The following is a 25,752-nucleotide window of genomic DNA, read 5'->3' as shown; positions in this document are numbered from 1 at the left end:
TTTCCTCATTTGTGGGAGCTAGAACATGCCCATCAATCAATAAGCACAAGTAGTTATAAATGAATTATAGAATTCATTTATAATTATATACATGAAGATCAGTAGCCAAGGTACCACTGCTGGTTTTCCTATACCACCTGTCCTGGGCCACACAGGTTTCAGGCCCCTCCCAGCTCAGGACTCCTCCCATCCCTCCTCCCCCCAGCTAAGCCTGTCCAGCCCTACCCCACCTCTCAGCTGGGTCTGAGGTCTCCTGTGTCAAGCCAGAAGAAATACAAAGAGATGTCTTGTTCTCATGGCTGCTCAATGCAGCCCACAACAGCTTTGATTTTTTTTTTAAATGTCTTCTGCATTGTATCAGTTCTCTTCCATTGCCTGATTAGATGCAACCCTTTGAAATGCTAACAATTCTGAGGTAAAAGGGTTTGATTTTTTTTTCCTAAAACTTCCTATGATTGGCCAACTTCTTTCTAGTGTGAGAAGTGCAGACTTCTGTGCACAAGTTCTGATGGCCTCCAGTGTCCTTCAGTGCTGTTTGGTGGTGCACTCCACCCCCTCCCCGTCAGTCCCCTCTGGACCCAGCCAGATTGTACCCCATACTTTTCTCTCTCAAACCTGCCCCACCCCAACCCCTCCCTCGGCCAACGACTGCTTCCTACTTCGTAGAGAAAACAGAAAGCCATCAGGGAACCTCTGTCCCCAAGTTTAGAAAAGAAAAACACAAAAATCCCAACATGAACAATGGATGGGAACGGGCCCAAGCCACTGCCTCCTGGCCACTTGGTAATATTTCTTAAGAAATGTTGAATTCAGGGCTGGAAAGGTAGCTCAGTGGTAGAGCGCTTGCCTTGAATGCATGAGGCCCTGGGTTTGAATCCTCAGCACCACATAAGCTGAAAAACCCAGAAGTGGCACTGTTGCTCAAGTGGTAGAGGGCTAGCCTTGAGCTGAAGAGCTGAGGGACAGAGCCCAGGCCCCGAGTTCAAAGCCCACAACTGACCAAGAAAAGAAGAAAAAGAGGGGCTGGGAAGGTGGCTCAGTGGTAGAGCACTTGCCTTGCATGCATGAGACCCTGGGTTCGATTCCTCAGCAAAAAGAAAAAAGCCAGAAGTGGCGCTGTGGCTCAAGTGGTAGAGTGCTAGCCTTGAGCTGAAGAGCTGAGGGACAGCGCCCAGGCCCAGAGATCAGGCCCCATGACTGGACCCGAAAAAAAAAAAAGAAAAAGAGATGTCGAATTCAGGAACAGCTGAACCTAACTGAAAGTCTGATTTGGTTATTTAAGTAACCAAATATGCATTCAGTGATGAGAAACTGATTTAGTCAGAGCAAGGCAGACATCTTTATCTGTTCATTTTTTGTAGTACTAGGGTTTGGCCTTAGGGCCTCAACACTTGTTAAGCAGATTCTCTACTACTTGAGCCATCTCTATATTCGTTTTAGTTGTTTTTCTCAGGTAGGGCCTTCTGATCTTTCTGCCCAGGGCTTACCTGAGACTATGATCCACCTACTACAGCCTCTGCACAGCTGGGATTGAAACAGTGCTCCACCATTCCTGGCTCACTGAGTGACATGATGACTTGATATGTTTTTGCATGGACTGCCTTGAACTGTGGTTCCTCTGGTCCCTCATTGCATGTCACTGGGGTTACAAGTGTGAACTACCATATCTGACTTGAAATATTCTTTGGAATATAATCAAAGGTTGTTTTTCCAAAGAGTTATTCATTCAGGTATAGCGTAGACATTTCAACTGTGTTTTTTCCACGATTGCAAAAACAAATATTTTTCTTTCCTAAAAAGGTTCCATTAAACTAGTAAACCACTGTTTGACTTAACAAGGAAGTGAATCTCTGAGTTCAAACCATTTATTGAATACATGTAGATAAAAATAAGATAGTTCAAAATGTAAGATCGGCTTCAAATATGACAGTAAAACTAAGTAAAGTGCATAAGAACTGTAACTAAAAGATGAACTGTGGGATTCCAGGTGAGAGACAGATGCATGGTGGCAAAAGCCAGGACTGAAGTGGGATCTACTCACCTTTCCATCTTAGAAAAGAAATGTGGTAAATCCATTCCACGGAATATTACTCAGCCACAGAAAGGAGTAAAGGACATTCACTACAACCACAGTGAACCTTAAAGGCATGCAAAAATGAAAGAAGCCACATGCTCTGTGATTTAGTGTATGTGCAGTGTCTAGACTGGGCAGCTCTACAGACAGAAAGCAGATTGTGATGAGGAGAGGGGCCATGGGCAGTGACCACTAGTGGACATAGAGCTCCTTTCTTGAGCAAGGAAAACATCAGAAACTGGATTGAGGTCATGGTTGCACAACTCTGAACATACTAAAAAAGGTTGAATTTTTGCATCGTATGGTCGATGAGTCATGTCTCAATAAAAGTTTAATAAACCCACCATCTCCTACGCAGGTAGGAGCCCAGCGTAGTCTTGACATGGTGGAGGTGTGAATGGAAGAAATAGCATTGCAGAGGAGGAAGGGCTGGGTGGAGATCTGCCGTGCCACTGTCTTCTGTTATAAGTGTGTGTGGGGGAGGGGGGAGTACAGTTCAATACTTAGGTTTACTCAGGGTTTCATGCTCTCCATTGGCTTTTTTGCTCAAGGCTGATGTTCTACTACTTGAGCCATACCTCCACTTCCAGCTTTTTGCTGGTTAGTGGACAGTCTCTTGGATTTGTCTGCCCAGGCTGGCTTTCAAATTAAAATCTTAAGATCTCAGCCTCACGAACAGCCTGGATTACAGGCATGAGCCACTAGGTTCTGGCTTGCCACGACTTTGCTCTTATTCAAGCCACTGTGGCTGGTGGCTGGTGTGTGGTATGGTGGGGGGTGGGGCTTGGGCATTGGGGGCGAGGGTGGAGTGGGAGGCTGGGGATGAGAGGGAGGACCTGAGCCAGCCAAGAGAGAAGGTGTGTGCCAGTACAGATGGGGACATGAGGCTCAGAGGAACCAGCCATGAGGGGTGGGGGAGAAAGGAGACAGCATGACTCCCGCACTCACTGCCATCTTCTCTTGAGAGCAGAGAAGTGAGTTCCACAGAGTGGAGGCACAGAGGACTCTGCTGGAAAACTTCCTACACCGGGACTGAGCTGAGCTCCAGGCTTGGTACAGAAGTCACGTCTTGCTTGATGAGCATTTGAAGAAATGAACGTTGACGTCCATTCCCCTTCCTAACTATGCCGTCAGCTTTTGGTGTTGCCAAAAACTCCATCGGTGACCTGAGTCCCCTGTGCTGTGTCTAGATGCCACCTTCTCGCGAGCACATTGTCTTCTAATGCAGTCGCAAGACTCGGATTTCTTTTTTCCCAAAAAGATGCTAAGTAGGGCCGAGAAAGAGATAAGGAAGTGCTGGCATTGATTGGTATAAGGGCAGGTTAAAGCAAAACAAAACAACTTTACTGCTGGTAACGGAGGAGTCATTTTTCCCAGAAGAATTCTTATCCAACCCCTGACAACAGGTGCAGGTGAAACCTGCCTGGGTGCCAAGTCTGGAAGATGCAGAATGCTCACAGCAGGGGGGGGGGGCTGGGGGGTAGTGTGTGGACCAGCTTCCTGGTTCGGGTTTGGTTCTGTTCTGATGCTGATGCAGAATGGAGAGAGCTTTTGGCAAACAGAGAATGGAATGCACACTGAACGTGTAGGTGCACAGTCACAGAGGAGGCTGAAGCCTTCCCCTAGTGTCTTGGCCATCCTTTCCCAGGACTGCCCCAATGGCGATGGTGATGGTTAGCACCTTGGACATGTTGATATTTGGCCGTGGGCAGTTTTCATCTGCCAATCTGCAGAGCAATGGGAAGGGGGTGTGGTCTACCGCGTGCGTGCGTGTGTGCGTGCGTGCGTGCGTGCGTGCGTGCGTGTGTGTGTGTGCGCTTTGTGAAGGTGTAGAGTGCTTGTGCTTGGGAAGGGGGTGTGGTGTACCTGTATCATAGGGGAGACTTGACAATGTATTTGATTTTGCCGAGTATCTTGTTTCATTTCTAATGTCTCTAATTTCTTGCATGTGATTTACCTTTTTCTTCATGTTAGGTTACTTGTTTGCAAGATTTCTTTGGTGATGATGACGTTTTCATTGCTTGTGGACCTGAGAAATTCCGTTACGCCCAAGATGACTTTGTCCTGGACCACAGTGGTAAGGCCATTCATTGACCATCTTTGTGACCCTGGAAATAAAGGCCTGGATGAATTTCTCTCTGCGTGCATGTGTGCATGTGTGCATGTGTGCATGCGTGCTAGTATTGGAACTTGCACTCAGGGCTTCAGTGTTGTCCTTTAGCTTTTTCTCTCAGGCTCTACCTCTTGGGCCACAAGTCCATCTACTTCTGGTTTTATAGTAGTTAATGGGAAGTAAGAGTCCCATGGACCTTTCTGCCTGGGCTGACTTCAAATTGCAATCCTCAGATCTCAGCCTCCTGAGTGGCTAGGATTACAGACAAGAGCCACTGGTGTCTGGCTTGGGCTCGGGCTTTAGTAAGTTGGGACATGTTAAGAGTTCTGATAGATTGGAGAAAGATGAGCCAAGAACATTGATCCATACCTGTAGCCTCAGCTACTTGGAAGCTGAGGTACAGAATTGGAAGCCAGTTTGGGTTCCATGGTGAGACTCTGTTTCAGAAAACTAAGAAACAAATGCAGAGACTAAGATCAGTTCCTCTGAAGTGGCCCTGTGCAGCGTCCTTTTAGGCTGTCTATGTGAATATGCTTTTTCTTATTCTTATGAGGTTAAGGCTGACTGACATATACATTTACCTGTCAAGTATGGTTTACATCGCTCCTAACTTTCACATTCATGTCAGAATTCTATTATTTTGTTTGGCAGCCCTGGGGTTCAAACTCAGGCAAGTGCTCTACTCCTTGAGCCACGCCTCATGCCCTTTTTGCTTTTGTTTCCTGGGCCAAAAAAAAAAAAAAGAGCTGACAATAGCAAACCTGTAGGCAATAAACAGTTATATACAATGAGTTGCATGCCTTTGGTCAGTGTTCAAACCTGCTTTATTTACTGCCACACTTTTTTTCCTTTGCAGAGTGCCGTGTCCTGAAGTCCTCTTATTCTCGATCCTCAGCTGTTAAATATTCTGGATCCAAAAGTCCTGGGCCCTCTCGCCGCAGCAAGTCTCCGGCTTCAGGTAGTTAACACACACAGAAAAACACACAAAAAAACAGACGCTCATACAAGGGGCGGGTCCTGCCTCCGTTTCTTTAAATGTAGGAAGTAGTTTTAGGCAGCATGAGCAGGCTCCGGTGCTTGCAGGGTCTACGTGGTACAATTTTTGAAACCAAATGTTTCTAGCCACTCACACCTAGTGAGACCAAAGGAGGAGACGCTTCGGGGAGGAGCAGAAAGGCGCAAGGCCAATGTGCCTCTGATCGTATAAAATAGTACTTATTGAACTGAAAAAAAAGACCAACAAAAAGCAAATGTTAGCTTTGTTTTCCAAAGGTGTTAAGTCTTTTGTGAGACTCTTAGAGTTTTGTGCTGACGCATGTTTTTCGAGGATTGCTTCTTTACTAATGTCCTCCTGGTTTTCACCTAGAACTGGTTCACGTTTTGACCACTGTCATACTGCCTTTTGAATTTCGTGCTAAGTGATTGTGAATATTCATTTTCTTAGCATTATCTCTTATTGATGTGAAACACACACACACACACACACACACACACACACACACACACGTGCGCTTGAAGGCTTCCTCTGGCCATTTCTTCATCAAGAATAATATAGCAGCAATGCTTATTGCTCTAAACTAGTCGGCCTTAAGAGTCAGACTCACCATTTATTGCCTTTCAGGTCTGAAGCTTATTGCTTTGTCATCATTTAGAAGCTTTGACATTTTTTATCATTAAAGTATCAATGAGTATCTCAGTGTATTGGTGCTCCGTGACTATTTATAGTAATGAGGAGAGTTGTGAAAACCCAGGCGGAGAGTCTGGCTCATGCAAAGCAGCACCAGTGCAGACATCAGACTCTACACAGACTTCTGTGGACACAGCACCTGCGCTGATGTCCCTTTGGCGGCCCCCCGCCCCCCTGTCCAGGACAGGATGTTTACCCTTCTCTTTGTGTGCGCATTTCAACCTGCTGAATAACCACTCTCCTTACTGTCTCTCTTGCTCTGTGCATTTGCGTGTGTACAGTAAAGAGGGCTGGCCACTCCAGTGCCTATTCTACAGCCAAATCCCCAGGTGAGCCAGCATCCTTATGGCTTGGTTGCACTGCTGGGTTTCTGTTCTTGTCTCTCGCTGCATTTCTGTTTCCTGTGGCTCCATTTCCATGAGTGTTTCTGGCTTATCCAGCAGACATGTGTGCAGTATGGAATGCTTCGTGATGGGCAGGTGCGGCAGCCTCTTGTGTCCAATAGAACCAGTTGTCACGGGGAGCCTGCCACGTGCCTGTGTCTGTGCTCAGGATACCCAGCGACCCAGGACGCACCATCACCCAAGGGGAGATCTGGGTACTCGTTGACATTTTGGAAATTTTACTATTACTGAAAGAGAATAAAGCATATTAGCAATACAAAGATGGTCATGGAAGTAATAGTACTTTTCTACCCTTATTCTCTACCCTGACCATGGGATGTTTAGGACTTAGAATCCAAAATACTTTTATGGCCGGGCACTGATGGCTCATGCCTGTAATCCTAGTTACTCTGGTGGTTGAGGTCTGAGGATCAGCATTCAGTTCCAGCTCGTGAGACTCTTATCTCCAATTAACCACCAGAAAAACAGAAGTGGTGCTATGGCTCAGAGTGGTAGAGCATTAGCCCCAAGCCATAAAAAGCTCAGGGACAACGACCTGAGTTCAAGCCCCACAACTGACAAAAAGAAAAAAAACACCAAAACCACAAAACAAAACACAATCTTTTATGATGATCTAGACCAGAGAAAGAGTGTGAAGTGTTTCCTGTACACACAAGAAGACAGCACTGTTCTCTGTTCTCCTTTTAGTTTTCACACGACTGTTTTCATAAAGATTGAGGCTCCATGTTCAGGCCCTCTAAAGTTTTGACAGTTGGCACTGTGCTTTTAACTAAAGATAAACCTCTGCCATCAACCTGGCTTTAAATTGTATTAGTCTCTCTGTAAATTATCTTAAATCTGGGAAAACTAATGTAAGAAAAAAATTGAGTGAATACAATGGCCAGAAGTATTCTATGGCAGGTTTAGTTTTGGTCATATTCCTAGCTTTTGTTTTAAGTGATAGTTCTACAGGTTTTTTAACATCAGTAAAATAAATAAAAGGAGGGAGATTCAAGAATCAGGTCTGATTGATCCATCATTTTCCTCCTGAGGTTCAAGAGGACAGTTATCATGCTGTACTAAAAATGTTTTCCTTGCATATTTGCCCTTCAAGCCAACACTTCAAGACAGAGCTTAAGAAATCTATAAGTAATTCCTTTTAAGTTGAATTTGGGGTGTGTAAAGACTGGTTCAGGAACACCATAGCATTCCAATGTGTGAAATGTTCAACAGGATCCCTGTAGATGGAGTAGGCCTGAAATTCAGAAGTAAAAGTTGTGATATTTTGAAATCACATCTCAGAAAGCAAATGGCTGTTATAAGAGGCAGTTCAAAGCATGCTCAGTTCTTCCATCAACAGCTGAGACTTCATTGTGATTCTAGAGAATGTTATTCTATTTTTGTACTGTTCTCCTCCCCATCCCCTGCCCACCAAGAAGGAGCAGATTGGTTGTTAGATGTCACTACCACGAACATGACTTGCTCTTACAGTCTGCATTATCTGTGGTATATTTATAACTATTTATAAGTTACAAGGAGTCTGGGAATAGTGTTGCAGGCCTATAATCCCTGCTGAGTCAGGAAGAGCTATTGAACCACGGAGTTCAAGGCCAACTGGGAGACATAACAAGTCCTTATCTTAAAAACCTGGGGTGGGAGTGGGGCGCTGGGGAGGGCGGGAATGAGGTAAGGTGGAGAGAAAGGACTAGAAATCGATAGAAATTTCAAGTATTCAGAGAAAACAGGCCCTCCCCGGAAGTTTCATTTCTTACCTTTGAGGTAAGAGAAGCCAGGAGGGAAGCCAGGGCGCAGTGGAGGAAACGGGTAGGAGAGTGGGAGGAGATGCTGGGTGATCAGTGCCCGCCTTGCTGAGGCCCGCGGTGAAGGGTGTCACCCAACACTGCCCAGAGTCCCGCTCAGCCTCCCCCCAGCCAGTTCCACTAAGTAAGTGGAATTAGGGTTTCTTATTCGAGAACAATTTTCAGGGGCTTCCAAATGCTATTGGAGACAGAGAAGGCACCCCATGACTGGTCCCTCCTCAAGACGAGAGGGATTTGGGGACTGGCAGGAGATGTGCTGCGGGCAGTGAGGTTTGTTAAGCAACCATGCGGAGTCGGTGGGTTTGTAGGAAGAACAGTGTGTGTCAGGAACAGCCATGTGAAGATCACTGTCCCCATTCCAGCGCCAGTCCAGGAAAGCCTCTGCTCTCAATGGGGTTATGTCAATACCAGGGAAAGCCCACAGTGCTGATAGACTGGGACCCAGTGACTGCAGATGATCCTGTGAGGTGCGGTTTAAAAAACAAAAAGTGAAGCCATGTGCCAGTGGCTCACGCCTGTCATCCTAGCTACTCAGGAGGCTGAGATGTGAGGATCACGGTTCAAAGCCAGCCCAGGCAGGAAAGTCCATGAGACTCTTATCTCCAATAAACTACCAGAAAACCAAAAGTGTCACAGTGGCTCAAGTGGTAGAGTGCTCGCCTTGAGCTGAAGAGTTCAGGGACAGAACCCAGGCCCAGAGTTCAAGCCCCACAACTGACCAAAAAAAAAAAACAAAACAAAACAAAAAAAAGTGAAATTCTGTCTCAGCAAGCTTAGTAGTTTATTGCCCATGATAATATTTCTTTCATGGGAATCCCTTTGAAGGAGATTGTTTTTAAGAGACTGCTTTTAGAGCAGCTTTAGGTGTAGTCACCCCACACATGTAGATTGCACTAGGCTCTTCTTCATGTTGTATGTGATTCTGGAAAATTAATGATAATGTATGTCTGCCATTATAGTACCATACAGCATAGTTTCATCCTTAAAAATCTTTTGTGCTCCATCTTTTAATTAAAAACAGAACTCATTGAAATTAACTTAAGAAATAACAAAAATAACCTCCCTCTGTTTCTCATGAATGGTGTGATTTTTTTTTTTTGCTGCACTATTCTTCTAAGTACCCCATATATTTGTTAGAGAAAAAAATCTAAATAATGTGAGAGGTTTAGAGTTAGAAAAATTAAAGTTTTTTTTGACTTTAAGAAATAACTGAGGGAGGAGGAGATGGGAAGGGATGGGAAGAGGAAACAAAGGAGGAGGCAACAATGCTTGATAAAAAATGTACTCATTACCTTGCCCATGTAATTGTAACCCCTCTGTATGGTATTTTCACAATAAAAAATTAAAAAAAAAAAAGAAATAACTGAAAAAGTCAGGTTTACCAAATTGTTCAATGAGCAGTAAATAGACAAGAATTCATAAACATGGATATCCCTGTTTGAAAGCAACTTATTGAGTTATAAATATTTCTTTAGCTTCTTCCTTCCATCAAGAATTGGTATTCACATTTCAAGTCACCTATTCATGGCCTTTCCCTCTGCATTTTGTTTTCTATTCTTAGCAGCATTATCTGAAGCAGTAGGCATATGCTCCCTTGTGTTTAAAAAACATCTTTTCATAAAAGTGAATGGCAGTTTTCATCTACTTTGAGAATAAAACTTAGAAGATTAATAATTAGGGATGTTACAAATATTCATTAGAAATAATATACTGATCATAAACTACCTTTCAGTTCCAAAATCGCTACAGAAATAGGTATAGGTGATACAATTGGAAATGAGCATGAATCCTGCTATAACAGAAATATGTGACTGGGATTCTGTCCAACAGAGGATGCTAGTTATTAACCATACCTTCTGAACGCTAGGGCCATGTTCTTCCTTATGAAGAATTGAATTTGAACTTTCAGCTGAAAAAACTTATGGAAGTTTGGAGAAGGTATATAAATAGCTAGGAAATTTTGATTAATTAATTTTGATTAATTAAGATGTGAAGAAAATAGAATAGAAGGAGAGACTGGTATGAATAAGTTCTAGATTCAGTACTCCCCACCAAAACCAAACAAAAAAGAATATGCAAACAAACAAAAGAAATGTATTTGGATGATGACAGAGTTAACTTGGGAGAGTCATAGAACATTTTGGTCAGGTGGGCACTGATGGCTCACACCTGTAATCCTAGCTACTCAGGAGGCTGAGATCTGAGGATCATGGTTCAAAGCCAGCCCAGGGAAGAAAGTCTGTGAACCTCTTATCTCCAGTTAACCACCTGAAAACCAGGAGTGGCACTGTGGCTCAAAGTGGTAGAGCATTAGCCCTGAGCAAAATAAAAGCTCCAGGACAGCGCCCAGGCCCTGAGTTCAGACCTTAGGACCAGCCAAACAAAAAACACAAAAAACGACAAAAAAATGAGTATTTTGGTGAGTCAAGTTGGTATGTATACACTCCAAGATAGCGGTATTGGAAGATGCTGGAGGTTATAGAACAACTTTCATCACAAAGCAGGTATAACAGCCAGTCATTTCTGTATATTTTCTGGCAGGCAGATAGTATGAACAAGTTCTCACCTCTAATTCCATACTGTTGTATATATTTGCTTATGCCATTGTTTGCCAATGATTACTGAGAATAATGTTAATTTCACTCCCTGTCTGACTTTTGTTTTTTGTCTGTAACTCAGTAAGATATATCATCTCTGCTTTTCTGCTGATTTGCCATCTGCTTAGAGCTTTCAATGAACGTAAATTCCCTTGGAGCTGTCTCATGCATGTGCTTTGTGTGTTTTTTTTTTTTACCGAGTCTGGTCATTGGGTTGATGATCTGTCTCTCTTGTCTCCTGGCTAGTTAATGGAACTCCCAGCAGCCAACTCTCTACACCTAAGTCCACGAAATCCTCCAGCTCTTCTCCAACCAGCCCAGGAAGTTTCAGAGGGTCAAAGGTATGAATTAGGGCATGTGTTGTATTTGTGTGACTGTTATTTCAAATTCTAAAACTTAACAGTTTTATTTGTCTGGTGGGGGAGCAGGAGGAGGCATGAGTACAGTTTAAAAATTTACCAATACTAATAGATACAAGAAGGAATGTTCCAGGTCCTTAGCCATAAAGAAAATGGAAATACAAGTCACAACTACACTAAGATGTATCTTTTTGAAGCACTGAGAAATCAGTCGACGACAATTGCTGGTGAGAGTGTAGGAAAAAAGGAACTTTTACACACTGTTGAGGAAGAACGTAAACCAATGAAGCCACTATGGAATTCAGTATGGAAATTCTTTGAAATAGACCGATTTTTAAAAATGGAACTACCTATGAACTCATCAATTGGGCACCTATCTAAAGGGGTACAAATCAACATAGAAGAAAACAAACTCATGTTTATCGCTGCACTTTTCATACTAGCCAAATGGCAGAATAGACCAAGGTACCCAACAACAGAGGAATGGATAAAGAAGGTAGGATGTCTATACCATGGAAGATAAAAATCATGTCATTTGAAAGGAAATGGGTGGAATGGTAGAACATCACGTTAAATAAAATAGAGGCCAAGTTCAAAAAGTCAAATGCTGTATGTTTTAACTCACAATGAGTAGGTAGGCCTAAAAGCCACATGAACCATGAACATGTACTTGTGTGCATGCACCTACATAAATAGATTTACATATACATCCACACATGTACATACACATACATGTAGTGCATAGGAAGAGGAAGGGAAGGGAAGAAGAGAAAGGGAAGATGGAGGGTGAATGATTTCAAAATACAATGCACCTGTGTATGAAGACAGTATAAGGAGCCTCTGTTAAAGCTGTTGACCAGTGGAGGATTCTGGGAATGGCAGGGCAAGAAAAAGCAATAGTGAGGGTTGTTCTGAGCAAAGTATATTATATGCACATCCAAAATATCATGGTAAAGTGCAATTAATACATCCAAAAAATAAAAATATCAAGTGAGACGGGTGGGGTGAGGGACACCAGTAGAAGGAGAGAGGTCTACAGTTGTTGTTGTTGTTGCTTTGTAAGCAGACAAAGAAAGGAAAAAAAAAAACCTTACTAATTACAGTCAGAATGATTGGCCTTGGCAAAAGCCTTGAGAAAACACCATCAAAACTCTTTTAAAATCTTCCTCTGAGTCATGATGTTAACATGACTAATAAAATTGGGCTTTGTTGGAAATCTCGCAGAGGGAAATAGCCGAAACCACAGCTTCATGACTGGACAAAGTTGCTGTCTCCAGAAAATACACAGTAACCCTGGACACACATCCCCTTCCTGATATTTATGGCGTGAAGATCCATGGGGCTTTAAAACCCCATGATAGATTGCCTTGTTGTTGAAAAATTAGGTAAAGTGTATTTCTTCCACGCAAGGTGTAGCTTAATGACTATAGAAAGCAGCCTTCGCAGAGAGCGCGAGGTGTAGCTTAATGACTATAGAAAGCAGCCTTCGCAGAGAGCACACTGGTACACTCCCTGCTTGCTTCTCCTACCACAAGAGAAACAGATGCATCATCTGTTGAGCAAAGGAACTTCCCGTTAAAGGGGCGTGGTCTTTCCCTGACCTGCCCCACCTGTCTACCAGCTGAGGTCTTGCAGGCATTGTGAACAGCTGTGGACGTCTCCATTTGCTTTTCTCCCGTTTGTTGGATATGGATTATGGACTTTACATGACCTGTGAAATGCCAGGATTACAGCTAAGTTACCAGGGAAGCGGAGGAGTGGGGGAGGAGGATTGGAGGTAGCAGCTGGAGAGTCTATTCCTTCTCCCCTCACTTGAAGGCTGATTTCAGATTGCCAAATTTTACCTCAACTATTAGTGGCTAAAGGAATCTGCTGGGTCACAAAGCCATGGGTCTGTCACCATTGGCTTTTCTCAGGGGTCCTGCCTTGTGGAAATTTCATCTCGTTACAGTTCTCTGCAATGTGGGGTGTGTCTATTTTCCAACAGTTTGTAGCCGTGTCATTTGTGTATACTGAGTACCCTTGTAATGCTCTGGTCAGCCTCTGTCCATGTTTGGATCATTGTGTCTGTTCAGTGACATTTCCAATTAAGAATTACAGATAATTGCTATGCATTAGTGCTATGCCTTTTCCTTTTCCTTCGTTTAAAATAGCTTATTAAGATCAATTCCGAGGGTAGGTCTGACAATGAAAGACTGCATTTCACAAGCAGGAACTATTTATCCTAGTTAGTTGCGTTAATGGCCCCAGAGATAGGTAATATCTACCCAACCCATCAGAGGATTGGCAGGAGCAAGGAAACCTCACGTCTCTTTGTGTGGGGACTCGGCTGTGGGTGCCCCTGGGTTTTTACCATCTGAGTTTTACTCAGGGGGATTGAGCTAAGTGATGTGAAAGGTAAGAAAAATGTGATGTCTGTCACAGTTTCCCCTCTTTGGTCCCATTTTTGACAATTATATTCTGATAGACCCACTGAAAGAATTAAAAATAGAAATAAGGCGGTGTGTATGACATTTACTCTCTTGATGATAGAATCTCAGGGCCACTTTGGTTTACTCTTCGAAAAAGATACCAGGGCTGGGTAAAATAGCTCATCTCTATAATCCCAGCTACATAGGAGTTAGGGAGTAGGAGGATCTTGATTTGACATCAGCCCAGGGAAAGAAGTAAGACCCCGTTGCAGTGAGTAAGCAGGACGGGCAGCAAATGCATCTTCCAACCCAAAGACTAACCTCTGTACGGCTCTATTAGGAAGAAACTGTGCCACAGTTTAGGAGTTTAACACAACCATCCGAGTTATTTCACTCTGTTCCTGTGGGTGAGGCTCCTAGGAGCCGAGAGCTAGGTGGTGGCGGCTTAGGCTGTGTGATCTACTGGGCTGCAGTTTCCGGGAGGCCTGATGGGAAGGGAGGCTCCACTTCCAGGGTGATTCCTTCCGTTACTGTTAGATGAGTGCTGTCTGTCAGCGTGGGACCTGGGTTCCTCATGTTCCCAGGTATCCTGACTGACTCCTCCCCCCCCTCCCCCAGTGATCCTGAAGAGCCAGGACCTCCCAGAAGCACCTGATTCTAGGACCAGACTTCAGAGGCCGGCCTCCGTCCTTCTGTAATGTGTCAGGAGTCAGATTGGCTCCTCTCCCAGCCACTTCGGGGTGAGAGGAGAACTATGGAAGAGCGTGAAAAAAATCCAGAAGGGAGGCTTTGCGGGGAGCCTTTTTTTTTTTGGGTCCAGTCGTGGGGCCTGAACTCTGGGCCTGGGCGCTGTCCCTCAGCTCTTCAGCTCAAGGCTAGCACTCTACCGCTTGAGCCACAGCGCCACTTCCCGCTTTTTTCTTTTTGCTTATGTGGTGCTGAGGAATCGAACCCAGGGTCTCATGCATGCAAGGCAAGCGCTCTACCACTGAGCCACCTTCCCAGCCAGCCCCAACGGGGAGCCATTTCTGAGTCTGCCTACCACACCAGCTTCCTTCCATTTTCATCTATCAGCCACCCCAATTTCCACCTGGAGGTGCCTCACCCCCCTGCTGCCCAGCCTCCTCTCTGAAGCTCACCGACTTCCCTCCCCCTCACTGTGGTCTCTCTCCCGTCCTCTTGCTCTTCAGGCTGAGTTCTCCCTGTCTGTTCTTCTTTTCCTCTCTGAAGGCTGAGCTTGTCTCCGTCTCTGAGTCCTCATCTTCCCGGCGTTTCTCCTTGCCCTTGGCCTGTGATCTGTTTCCTCTTACCCAGTCCTCCCGTCCCTTCGATCTGCCGGGGAGCTCGCCCCTGCAGAAATACTTCGTCTGCTTAAATCACTGCGTTTTCTTGGGGACAGAGAGGCAATAAAGAGTACTAAATGTGTCATCGGCTGCCAGATAGATGAAGAAAGCATTTCCCTGAACTTTCATTCATCATCCGCGTCTGAATTGAAGACTTTTTGTAGGCAGTCATGACTTCGGGCTTCAGAGTGGCTGGCGATGTCTGGGTTTGAGGCTGTGGGCCTCTGCTCCGAGCATTCTTGTTGGGTGAAAGAAGGAAGGAAAAAGTCCATGTGGAGCGCTAGCCGACATCTTGAGATGATAAACCGCCTGGTGTGCTGATGTTTTATCTGATGGGGTCTCCTGGGTCTGCCGGTGGTGAACGCTTGTCCAGATTTGTAAGGTGTGAAGAAAGCCCAGGCCGTAGCTCATCCTGATTGGCAGAGCTGAAACGTAACTCTTTGACCTCGTGAACTTGGAAACTTCTTTTCCAAGCTGTGAAATGTAAATCCACAATGGCTGCCGACCGTAGACAGTTCGGCTTGTCCCTCAAGCTCTGGCTCCTCTGTCATATTTTAAAGCTACTGAATCATTTTCGGTACAAAGCAACTGAACATTTAGGCTCTTTTCCTTGGCCCAGAATCCTCCATATTTCCCATGGTAACTCCATCATTGCACATAATTGATTTTGTTAGACATGAAGCAAAGGGATGCAAAGCGAGGGTGAGGAAAGAACAAGAGGAAGCTAAGAATGAAGGTTTTGACGACTAACCAAACAAATCATAGGTTAGGCACCAATGGCTCACGCCTGTAATCCCAGCTTCTCAGGAGGTTGAGATCTGAGGATCACATTTCAAAGCCAGCCAAGGAAGAAAAAAAAAACAACACACTGTGAGATTCTTGTCTATAATTTGCCAGCAAAAACAAGAAGGTGAGCTGTAGTTCGAGTGGTAGAGTGCCAGCCTTGATCAGAAAAAGCCAAGCAAGAGCTTGAAGCTCTGAATTCAAGTGTCAATGCTAGCACACACACACACACACACACACACACACACACACACACATAATAATAATAAATTACACCTTGAACACTAGATTCCACATGGACCAGCATGCTCAGAGGCTCACTGAGTGTGTGGTGTTTAGGGGGATTTAAGGCTCATCTGAGCTGCAGCTGGTCTTTGTGTAGATGGAGAGAGATTTTCCAAACAAATCATTATACAAGTTGGATCCATTGTAAGAACTTTATTTAAGTAGAAATAGCACATTTACACATGGAATATCCCATTATTTGTGAAAGTGAACCACCAGAAATTCAGCATGTGAGCACGGTACAGGTCACTGGCTGGTGGCTAGACTTACAGGGATCCAGAGGGTAACCCCTGGATTTGTGACCTAGGGGCTGCAGCTCTACCAGCCTGGCATCCCAGAAATAGGCAAAACTTGACTGCCAAACAGTGTAGCCATGCATGTTTAGTGGGCAGAAGTCCAGTAAGCCAGCACCTTGCATGCACACATGGTGAGGTCTCCACCATTAGCAGCATGTGCCATGTATGGAGGAAACCATGATACCTAGACAAAAGCCCAGCCCCCCCAAAAAGTATCTTCTTACATATTCAAGTACTCCCAATGATCAGAAATACCATTTCAGGTGACACCATTGATGCTTACTGTATGCGAGTGATAGAGCTTGCTCTTCTTAAATGCATTCCTAAGCCACCAAAACAATTCATGAATCTATTAACAAATACTATCTACAGTACTTCTGGGTGGTGTTTCTTTTTTCATCTTTAGTATCAGAAGCCATCTTTTCTTTTTCTCTTTTTTTGGTCAATAAATCACACAAGTGTTTCTTTTTCTTGCAAAAGGAAGGTTGTTCTATGGCTGTAGGCAACTTGAGTGTCAGAGAACTCATGGTAGTTGGACAATTAATTACAGTTGCTTTCAGAAACCTCTTCCCCAGACATTGTCAACCAGGGCTATGTGTTAGCTCATTGTGGATACTTCAGCCAGGTACTTCAACTTGTAAGATAACCCTTGTAATTATAGAGATTGGGAGGATTACAGTTCAAAGCCAGTGAAGCAAAAAGTTAATGAAAACCATCTCACCCAATTTCTGGGAAAGGTGGCAAACTAGGTAAAAGGATTATGGTCCAAGGCTGGATGTTCTATTTGAAAAATAAATAAAAATGAAAATGGTTGGGGATGTAGCTCAAGTGATAGTGTGCCTGCCCAGCAAATGAGTGCAAGGTCCTGACAACCCCAGCATTACACACGCACGCGCGCGCGCACACACACACACACGCGCGCACACACATACACGCACGCACGCACACACACACACGCTGATATGTGGGCTCTGCTTACAATCAATCTGAGTGCAGCCTGGTGATATAACTTTTTAGCCCTTCCTAGGTCTTTTTGGCATGTAGCTACATGCAAAGACTGCAGCTTTGATGGTAGTAAATATTGTTATTTTGACAATAGAAATGAAACCAGGTTAGTCACAAATACATTTGATTTCTCAGGTGCTAAGTTAATCCTTGAGTCAGTGAGAGAGAAATTCTCTTACCAGAGACAGGAAAATGCAAGCTTTTCTTTTTTGGGGCCAGGAAAACTTGGAGTTTTGTTAGTCATGGCTGCATCTCTTACGCCCTCACTGCTCATTTGCATATCTCCCAGGTTCCCGGGAAGGCTTTACCTTCCATTCAACAGTGGGCACTTCCTGTTTTCAGCAATCCCTCCAGAGTGTGGAGAAAACCCAGCTTCACTTCTGCTCTGAAAGAGCCCCGCTTCATTGCACACTGAGTGATGAGAGGTTATCCACTTAGATTGATCCTTAATAAAAACAGCTCTGTTTCGTGGTTCTTCCTGCACACTTGTGACCATTACCAAGAGCAAATTAGGTAGAACTCCTGGACCAGAATCCAGATACAGATGATACACTTTCAAACATTCCACCTCTGCCCCTCCTCGCCCCTTCTAGTCTCAATAACCTTCCTGTCCTCCTGGGGAGAGGGTTTGCAGAAGGGAGCTGATTATGAATTAACCAATCAGAATGGTGCAGGACCTGACCAATAAAATGTTACCTTCTAAAACATCTAATTACAATAGGGTCAACCAATCAAAACACAGCCCCTGGTATAAGAACCTCCAGACTCAGAGAGAGAGAGAGAGAGAGCTCAGGAAGACAAGTGATGGACAGAGGTGGAGGCAGTGGCAAATACTTCTGAATAAGTTCTTTACACACATGGTTTGCTGTCCTGGACTAGGTCAACACCAAGGACAGTACAGCAGCTGAAGCAGAGCAGCTGCAGTACTGGCAGGCACTGTCTGCTGCGGAGCTGCAGCACTAAGCAGGCTTGCCTGGTACAAGGCTGCCACCCCCGCAGTCCCCACTGAGTGGTAAAAGGGCCGTGTGGACGCTGCCCACTGAGAGCAACAGCAGAAAAGTCTGCATCACGAAGACGCACAGCGGTGTCTTCAGTGCACTCATGGATTATGAACCGGGGAGAAGTCATCTTGGCAGTCTTTAGAACATGAAGGTGGTAGCTTCAGGTGGTATTCAATAGTGAGGCGGGAGAAAGGAAAATCACCATGTCTCATGTCTGTTCAGCAGCATTTTACTAGAACGATTCCCTTATCTTCTTATGCAATTCATTTTGTGCAGGAAAGCCTTATTTTCAAATACAGGTACGTATCGAAGACCTCACTTCTATTAATTCTGTAGGCTTTTCTAAATGCTTTTTTTTCTATTTGTGCCAGTATTAGGGCATGAACTTGGGGCCTGGGGACTGTCTCTTAGCTTGTTCACCAAAGGCTGACACTCTACAACCTGAGCCATAGCTCTACTCACAAAGTTCTCTCCCGGGGCCTTGATTTTAAACATTCTAGCTTTAAAATATTCTTTTATAGAGTTCTACCAATTGCTGTATCCCTTCTAATTTAGTGCCTAAATAAATAAGACCACAAAAACCAGTCAAGAATTCAATGTATAGCCTACAAATTTAAGAAGACTGAGGGGAGAGGTGGGTTGGGGAGGGGCGGGTGAGAGTATTGAAAGGGCTGACCTGGAGCAAGATGCATTGTATTCATAAACTGTTTGTAAATGGTAACTCCCCTGCACAGCTATTTAAGTATAATTAAAAATGCTACAAATACTGAAATTGATCATTAATTATGTTTTACTGTTGGTCAGTAAGATGATTGAACTCTGTGGAGCCAGGTGTTTAATCTGAAGCTATTAGAAATATATATAATATATAGATATAAATAAATATAGCCAGGTGCCAGTGGCTCATGCCTGTAATCCTAGCTACTCAGGAGGCTGAGATCTGAGAATCATGATTCAAAGCCAGCCCTGGCAGGAAAGTCCATGAGACTCTTATCTCCAATAAACCACTAGAAAACCCAAAGTGGCGCTGTGGCTCAAGCGGTAGCATGCTCACCTTGAGCTGAAGAGCTGAGAGTTAGCGCCCAAGCCCAGAGTTCAAGCCCCACGACCAACAAAAATAGATAAATAAATAAATATAAATATAAGCCTTATTTAACCAATAATAAGCATTTTGTTCAACTGTGATGCCTTAAAGCCTCCTTTGTTTTGTGGAAGTAAAAAGTAATACAGATTATCAAAACATGAAAGTAAATAATACGCCAGTTTTCTAGAAGCAAATCTGAATAGAAAGGGCGTGGCTCCAATGGTAAGCATGAGGCCTAGTACTACAAAACAAAAAAACCTGAAAAACAAATTAGAAAGAAAATATGTCTAAGAAAGAAATACAATACAATTATATATAAAGAAAGAGATAAGGAAGGGCATGTTTCTCCTATTTCTGTACTAATAGATTCTGCATTCCATGAACACTCTGTTATTCAGGGATTGGGAAGCTGAAGACGTGTAAAGGTATCCTAATACAGACTTGCCCCTCTCCTCCTCTTGCAGACTTCCACGCATGGCAGATCTTCTTCCAATGTGAATGGTGGACTAGAACTTGATCGCTGCATGAGTCCTGAAGGTAGCTGTCAATCTGATCTTTACCTTGGTACAGGAAATCATCCATGTGAACTCGATGCTCATCGCCAAACCTGTTTTTCCCAAACTGGGCTATGGCCATACCACATGCTAACCTCATTAGTCTTAGTGAGTGACAGAACAGGATCATTTCAAGACAGGAACAATCTCATTGGTATGAACTTCCTTAATGATGATTTGTTCACAATTCTTTTTATATTGTTGGTGGTGGTCATGGGGCTTGAACTCAGGGCCTAAGCCCTGTCCCTGAGCTCTTTTGCTCAAGGCTGATGTTCTACCACTTTGAGCCACAGTGCCACTTGTGGTTTTCTGGTGATTAATTGGAGATGAGAATCTCATGGACTTTCCTGCCCCCTCTGGCTTTGAACTGCGATCCTCAGATCTCAGTCTCCTGAGTAGCTAGGCTTACAGGTGTGAACCACCAGCGCCTGGCGCATAATTCTTAAATGTGTTTCCTTTGACTCAATTAGATAACACAGATATGCGTCTGCTATACACTGGGCACCAGAACATGCTGTGACAAGTGTTCCCATCTTACACATCCCTGTCTGCCTGTCACCACTGCACATCTTACTGCATAGTATTTCTTTACTAAAAATCATCTTTAGGTGAATCTTCAGGATATTCCTAAAGATTGATCCTCACCACCGTCCCTTTCCTTGTTTTGCGGTATGGACCGAAGAGTTTGGGAAAGTTCTAGTTAGACTTCCCTTTTACCCAAGAGCTAATCATTGATTTCAGCTGATATTTATTTTAGGGATTTGTCAGGAGACTGATTTTGTCATTTTCCTACTCCAGCGAAGAAAGTCAACCCAAGATTGGTGATTCAGGTGTTCTCTTGAGGAAGGAAGGACACCAAGGGGTTTTCTTGGGTTTTCACCGGAGACTGGAGAATAGATACATTGCAATTTATCATTTTGCGAACAGGTAGAAATCACTGTGAAATGCCCATGTTTCCTGGAGCCTTTTTCTTATACTTTATTTGATTTCTGTTTTCAGGTGTGAATGGGAACAGGTGCTCCGAATCCTCAACTCTTCTGGAGAAATACAGAATTGGGAAAGTCATTGGAGATGGCAATTTTGCAGTTGTCAAAGAGTGCATGGACCGGTGAGGAGAGGGTGACGATTGGCTCATCTCCTTTGAGTTTATTCTCTTCTGTCAAAGTATTTTTATTAATAGATAATAATTGCACTAAGGGGTTTTACTGTGATACTTCCAGGCATGCATAGTAACATGCTTTGATCAAACTTACCCTCTTTTCGTTTATTCTTACCTGCCCCTACACACATCCCTGTAAGAGTCCACCCTTGGATGGGCTATTTGGCACACTTATAAGCAGTGTGACAGGAGAATCACATGCATGCACATCAAACTATTTGTGTGCTTTGGCACTTAGAGATATATCTAATATATGAGATCTCCTTCGTGAGCCAGTAAGGAAGGGGAACTTTAGATAGGAAAGTGTCTCCTTAGCTTTGTCCTGTGCTGGCCTCATTCACCGTCTGCACGGAGTACCAGCTCACTTCATTTCTGCAGACATCCTGTCAGATAACAGCTGATCGAGCAGGAATTATGGGTAGGTAAGCCCCAACTGTGTTTAAGAGCAGCATTGCTCTGGGCCCTGGGTGTTCATGGCTCACATCTGTAATTGTGCAACTTCTTTGTGTTGTTGGGACGGCAGGCATGTGCACCCCTGTGTCCAGCTAGAAGCTGAGATGCAGTCTCAGAAAGCTTTTGCCTAGGCTGGTCTCAGACACCGCCTTCCCAGATCGTGACTTCTGAATACCCAGGGTCACAGGCATATGCTATGACACCTGAGTTGGCTTTAATGGTCCTCTCACATTATTCCTAGGTCCACTGGAAAAGAGTTTGCACTGAAGATCATAGACAAAGCCAAATGCTGCGGAAAGGTACGTACGCATAGCTACTGCATCACAACAGCCTAAAGTAATCTGGTGAGATGATTGCTGTGAGGAGGGTTGTAAGTGGGGAGCTGAGAGGAGCACTGGAGCAGGAGTCGGCTGCCGGTGATCCTGGGGAAATGTTGAATCTCAAGTGGATCAACTGATTTGATCTTTGACTATTGAAAGTATACGTTCTCTTTTCTGGGAGATGCTTAGTTCAAAATCTAACCCCATCGAGCAGTGGTGCTAAGTACTCTGTGGGGTCTGAGATGTTACCCGCGCTGGCCCCACAGGGGCTGGCAGAGGACAGAAGAATGGATCCCAGTCAGCTGATATTCACCTGCTGCACAGCAGGAGTGGTGCTCACATTTGCTGTGGCCCCAGACTCCAAGGTCCCACGGAAGTGATGCTGGCAGGGGGGCGGGGGTGAATGCCCGCATCTAGGTCCCAGCCCTAAGCAGAGATGCCCCAAGCTTAGGAAACCCCCCAGTCTTACGAGCGAGCTGCTGTCCCACCCGCCAGAGCTTTTCCCCAGAGAAGAGCATTTGCATTCCCTCAGCAAACAGTGGCCATGTGCACCTCTGGAAGGCATTTGCGGCACACATATCTGCAAGGATGGTTTGGAGCAAATACTGGTTAGCATTGAGCAGAAACTGTGAACAGTGGTCTCCTTAATGGGGAGACCACCGTTTGCCTCTCAGATGGCGGTGGAGTGAAATGTTGCTCAGCCACTGGACTGGGGTTTGTCACTCAACGATCACAAAGGTCTTTTTTTTGGTACCAGTTTGGGGGCTTGAGCTCAGAATCTGGACACTGTGCCTAAACTTTTATCTCAAGGCTGGTGCTCTACCACTTGAACCACAGCTTCACTCCCAGCTTTTTGGTGGTTAATTGGAGATAAGAATCTTAGAGACTTTTCCTGCCCAGGCTGGCTTTGAACTGTGATCCTCAGATCTCAGCCTCCTGGGTAGCCAGGTGAGCCACCAGCATCTGGCAATAAAGTTCTTTCTATGAGTCCTTTCTGGTGGCTTGTTAGGTAAAAGAGAAGGTTCTAGAACCACAGTTACCAGCACTATTGCTGCTGATCATAGAAGGCCACCATAGTTGAAGGGAAGCTGGTCTGACTTGAAAATTCCATGAAAACGTACCAGGTTTTAGAGACTCAGTACTCAGACTCAGAGTAGAAAAATAGCTTATAAATCTCTTTGTATTTGATCACATAATTACATTATATTTAGTTTATAGGGTTCTTTTTCTCATTTTTTAAAATTATTATCGTTAAGTAGTTGTATAAAGGAGTTGCCATTTAACAAAGCAGTTTATGAATACAGTGCACCTTGACCCATGTCAGCCCATTCAACGTTCTCACCCACCCTTCCCCGCCCCTCCCCGCCCCTCCCCGCCCCTCGCTCTTCTTAGTTCTGCGGGATACACACTGGATTCTTGACTGCATTCTCCCCCTCTTCTGCTCTTCCTTTGTCGACCCCATGACCCCACCCCTTCTGAGTACCCATTTCCTGGTGTTTTCGTTTGCTGAACATTGGGTTTTGCCTTTCTAAAGAGTTAGACTATTTGAGATCTCCCTTGAATCTACTCTAGTTCCATTAATGCGTTCATGTGTACTTGCATACCATTCAACGTCTTAGGAGTGTGTGAGCTAAATCTAGCTTCCAACTATAAGGGGAAACCTGGACCCTTCGTCTCTCCATATTAGGTTAAGCCCGTTACATTGTTCAGATTATTTTCATCTTTTTTTTAATCATCCATGAGCTTCAGTCCCCCGAGAGATATAGACCAGTCCAGGAACAACTGAAATACTGCAATGGGAGCCCAGGGCTGCGATTGACAGAGGGAGGGGACAGCAGGGCCCCCAGCCCAGCCCTGCCCGAGCCGGTGAGGGCAGACTGCACATAAGGAATATGCAGGGGAGCCTTGGAGAGACGAGGAAAGCAAGTCCCGGCTAGAAACCGCCTGTGCAGACGCTGCCCGTCCAGGGGAGCTGCCAGGAGGGCCGGAGGAGGTGAGTGGGTGGACTCTGCAGGAGGAACCAAGGCAGAATCCCCGTGTCCACTTAGGCCTGCCAGGTTCATCAATGAGACAGAGAACTGAGGGGAGACTGAGGCTCGAGGCCGGGAGGGAGAGGAGGGGTTTGCTTGGGGTGAGTTGTTTACCCCCTGATCTCTTCCTTGTCTCTTTGTAAAAGCTGCTGGAATCAGCCTGGCCTATCACCCTTTGCCTATCCTCCCCCCACTTGGCTGATGTCCCTGTCATTTATTCTATCACCACGGGCTGGTGGGACCATTGGAGGATTCATATGTAAACTATTTGCAGTTAGAATCGTGAATCCCTTCACATAAATAATAAGAGAGCATGTAAATTCAGTGTGGTCCAAGGTAGAAGTCATATTCATATCCTGTTTGGAACAAACTAGAGAATGTTTATACCAGGCAGAGACAAAGGACATGAGAAATAGGGAGATGGTGTGTGTGAAGATGGCTGTTTGTAGTCATGGTTAGGCAAGGCTTTTGTTTTGCTTCTGATGATTCGTTTCCAGAAGAGGATTGCTTCTCCCGAGACCACTTTACAGGGCTAGAAAGGTTGCGAGACAGGCTGCCTGCTTCCACAGCCACACAAAGCATCCTCCGCCCGCTCAGGAGACTGGACTGTGAAGCGGGCACCGGAGGCTAAGGTTGGAAGTAGCAGCCAAGAGGACACTGGCAACAGTGCTTGTTCCTTGTGTGAACTCTGACCCCGCTGGTGCCCTGTGTGTCCCCAAAGACTTTCCTTTTATTGGCAAGGCTAATGACTTCTCTTTCTCTGATGCATACCTTATTTTAACTCCAGTCTGGGAGGGGATTTCTTTCCATAACAAATTAGCAGCCCAGAGCCCCTGGCAGAGGTCAGTGCGGAGACCCAGAGGAAGGAGAAGGAGCTTTAGAAGGAAAACTCTTCGGCGTGTTTTCCCACAGTAGTGGCCGCTGCCGTGGCTTCACTTGCTGCAGAGTGAAATCCGCCTTTTTGCCGGCTTTTCCTTCCCTGCTCACTGGAGTAGATTTGGCTCTGCTTTGTTACTGCGATCAGGGTGATCAGGTGATCAGGGAGTGCTCATCACTGTGGCTCAAGCTGGCTGGCTTGAAAAGGCACAGTGTTGCGTGCCCCGCATTCATCCGGGCACCAGCTCAGGAGAGAGAGGGGCTGCTGTGTGTGGGGGGGGGGAGGGGGATCCCCACAGAGCAACATGCGCCCCCCTTTCTCCCCCCTCTCTCCCTCCCTCCCTCAGCCTCGTCTGTTTTGTTGGTTGGATGGCCAGGCTGTGGTTTTTCTTGGCAGGAGACAGGTGTCCTCTGTCTGTCCGGGGTCCTCTGGGCGGGGGACAGAGCTGAGGGCTCTGTGGCTCAGCTCACCCCCTCCCCCCTTGTCTGACAGGAGCACTTGATTGAGAATGAGGTGTCCATCCTGCGCCGGGTGAAGCACCCCAACATCATCATGCTGGTGGAGGAGATGGAGACGGCGAGCGAGCTCTTCCTGGTGATGGAACTGGTCAAGGTGAGACGGAAGGTTTCCTTTGGGGCCAGATTCTAACACTTGAGATGTTCCTGAGGGAATACGCTCCGCCTTCCAGAAGCTTTCATTACGTAGAAGCCTGAAGATAAGGGTCTCACAGACTTTCCTGCCCGGGGTCGGGTTTGAACCTTGATTCTCAGATCGCAGCCTCCTGAGTGTGCCGGGATTGTAGGCATGAGCTTCCCAGCTAAGCATAAATGTGACACTTGATGCTTGTAGACCGAGGGGGGGGGGAGGGACCTTGTTACTGCATGCTGCTGGAACATGTGCACGCCCTGCCTGCATAGGGCCGTGCTGCTGATGTTCTGGCATATTCTCTAGGGCGGAGACCTCTTTGATGCCATCACTTCTTCCACCAAGTACACCGAGAGAGACGGCAGCGCCATGGTGTACAACCTGGCCAGCGCCCTCAGGTACCTGCACGGCCTCAGCATCGTGCACCGGGACATCAAGCCGGAGAACCTCTTGGTGCGTTCCACACCTCCCCC

General features: G+C 45.3%; 1 protein-coding gene across 1 annotated transcript in view; it reads left to right on the top strand.

Moving 5' to 3' along the window:
• Positions 1 to 25,752, top strand: part of Dclk2 (doublecortin like kinase 2) — a 94,817-nt gene that overhangs the window by 50,571 nt on the left and 18,494 nt on the right. The window contains exons 3-10 of the mRNA XM_042701854.1: positions 4,049 to 4,151; positions 5,044 to 5,145; positions 10,921 to 11,015; positions 19,706 to 19,778; positions 20,795 to 20,903; positions 21,649 to 21,706; positions 25,127 to 25,246; positions 25,586 to 25,732. Of these exons, the coding sequence (XP_042557788.1) occupies positions 4,049 to 4,151; positions 5,044 to 5,145; positions 10,921 to 11,015; positions 19,706 to 19,778; positions 20,795 to 20,903; positions 21,649 to 21,706; positions 25,127 to 25,246; positions 25,586 to 25,732 (807 nt within the window). The remainder of the gene's footprint in view (positions 1 to 4,048; positions 4,152 to 5,043; positions 5,146 to 10,920; positions 11,016 to 19,705; positions 19,779 to 20,794; positions 20,904 to 21,648; positions 21,707 to 25,126; positions 25,247 to 25,585; positions 25,733 to 25,752) is intronic.

The sequence above is a fragment of the Dipodomys spectabilis genome, unplaced genomic scaffold, assembly GCF_019054845.1.
Source record: "Dipodomys spectabilis isolate Male_0828 unplaced genomic scaffold, ASM1905484v1 ptg000297l, whole genome shotgun sequence".
Lineage (NCBI taxonomy): Eukaryota > Metazoa > Chordata > Mammalia > Rodentia > Heteromyidae > Dipodomys > Dipodomys spectabilis.
The sequence above is the reverse complement of the archived record's forward strand: the minus strand, read 5'-3'. Positions and strand labels throughout refer to the sequence as shown.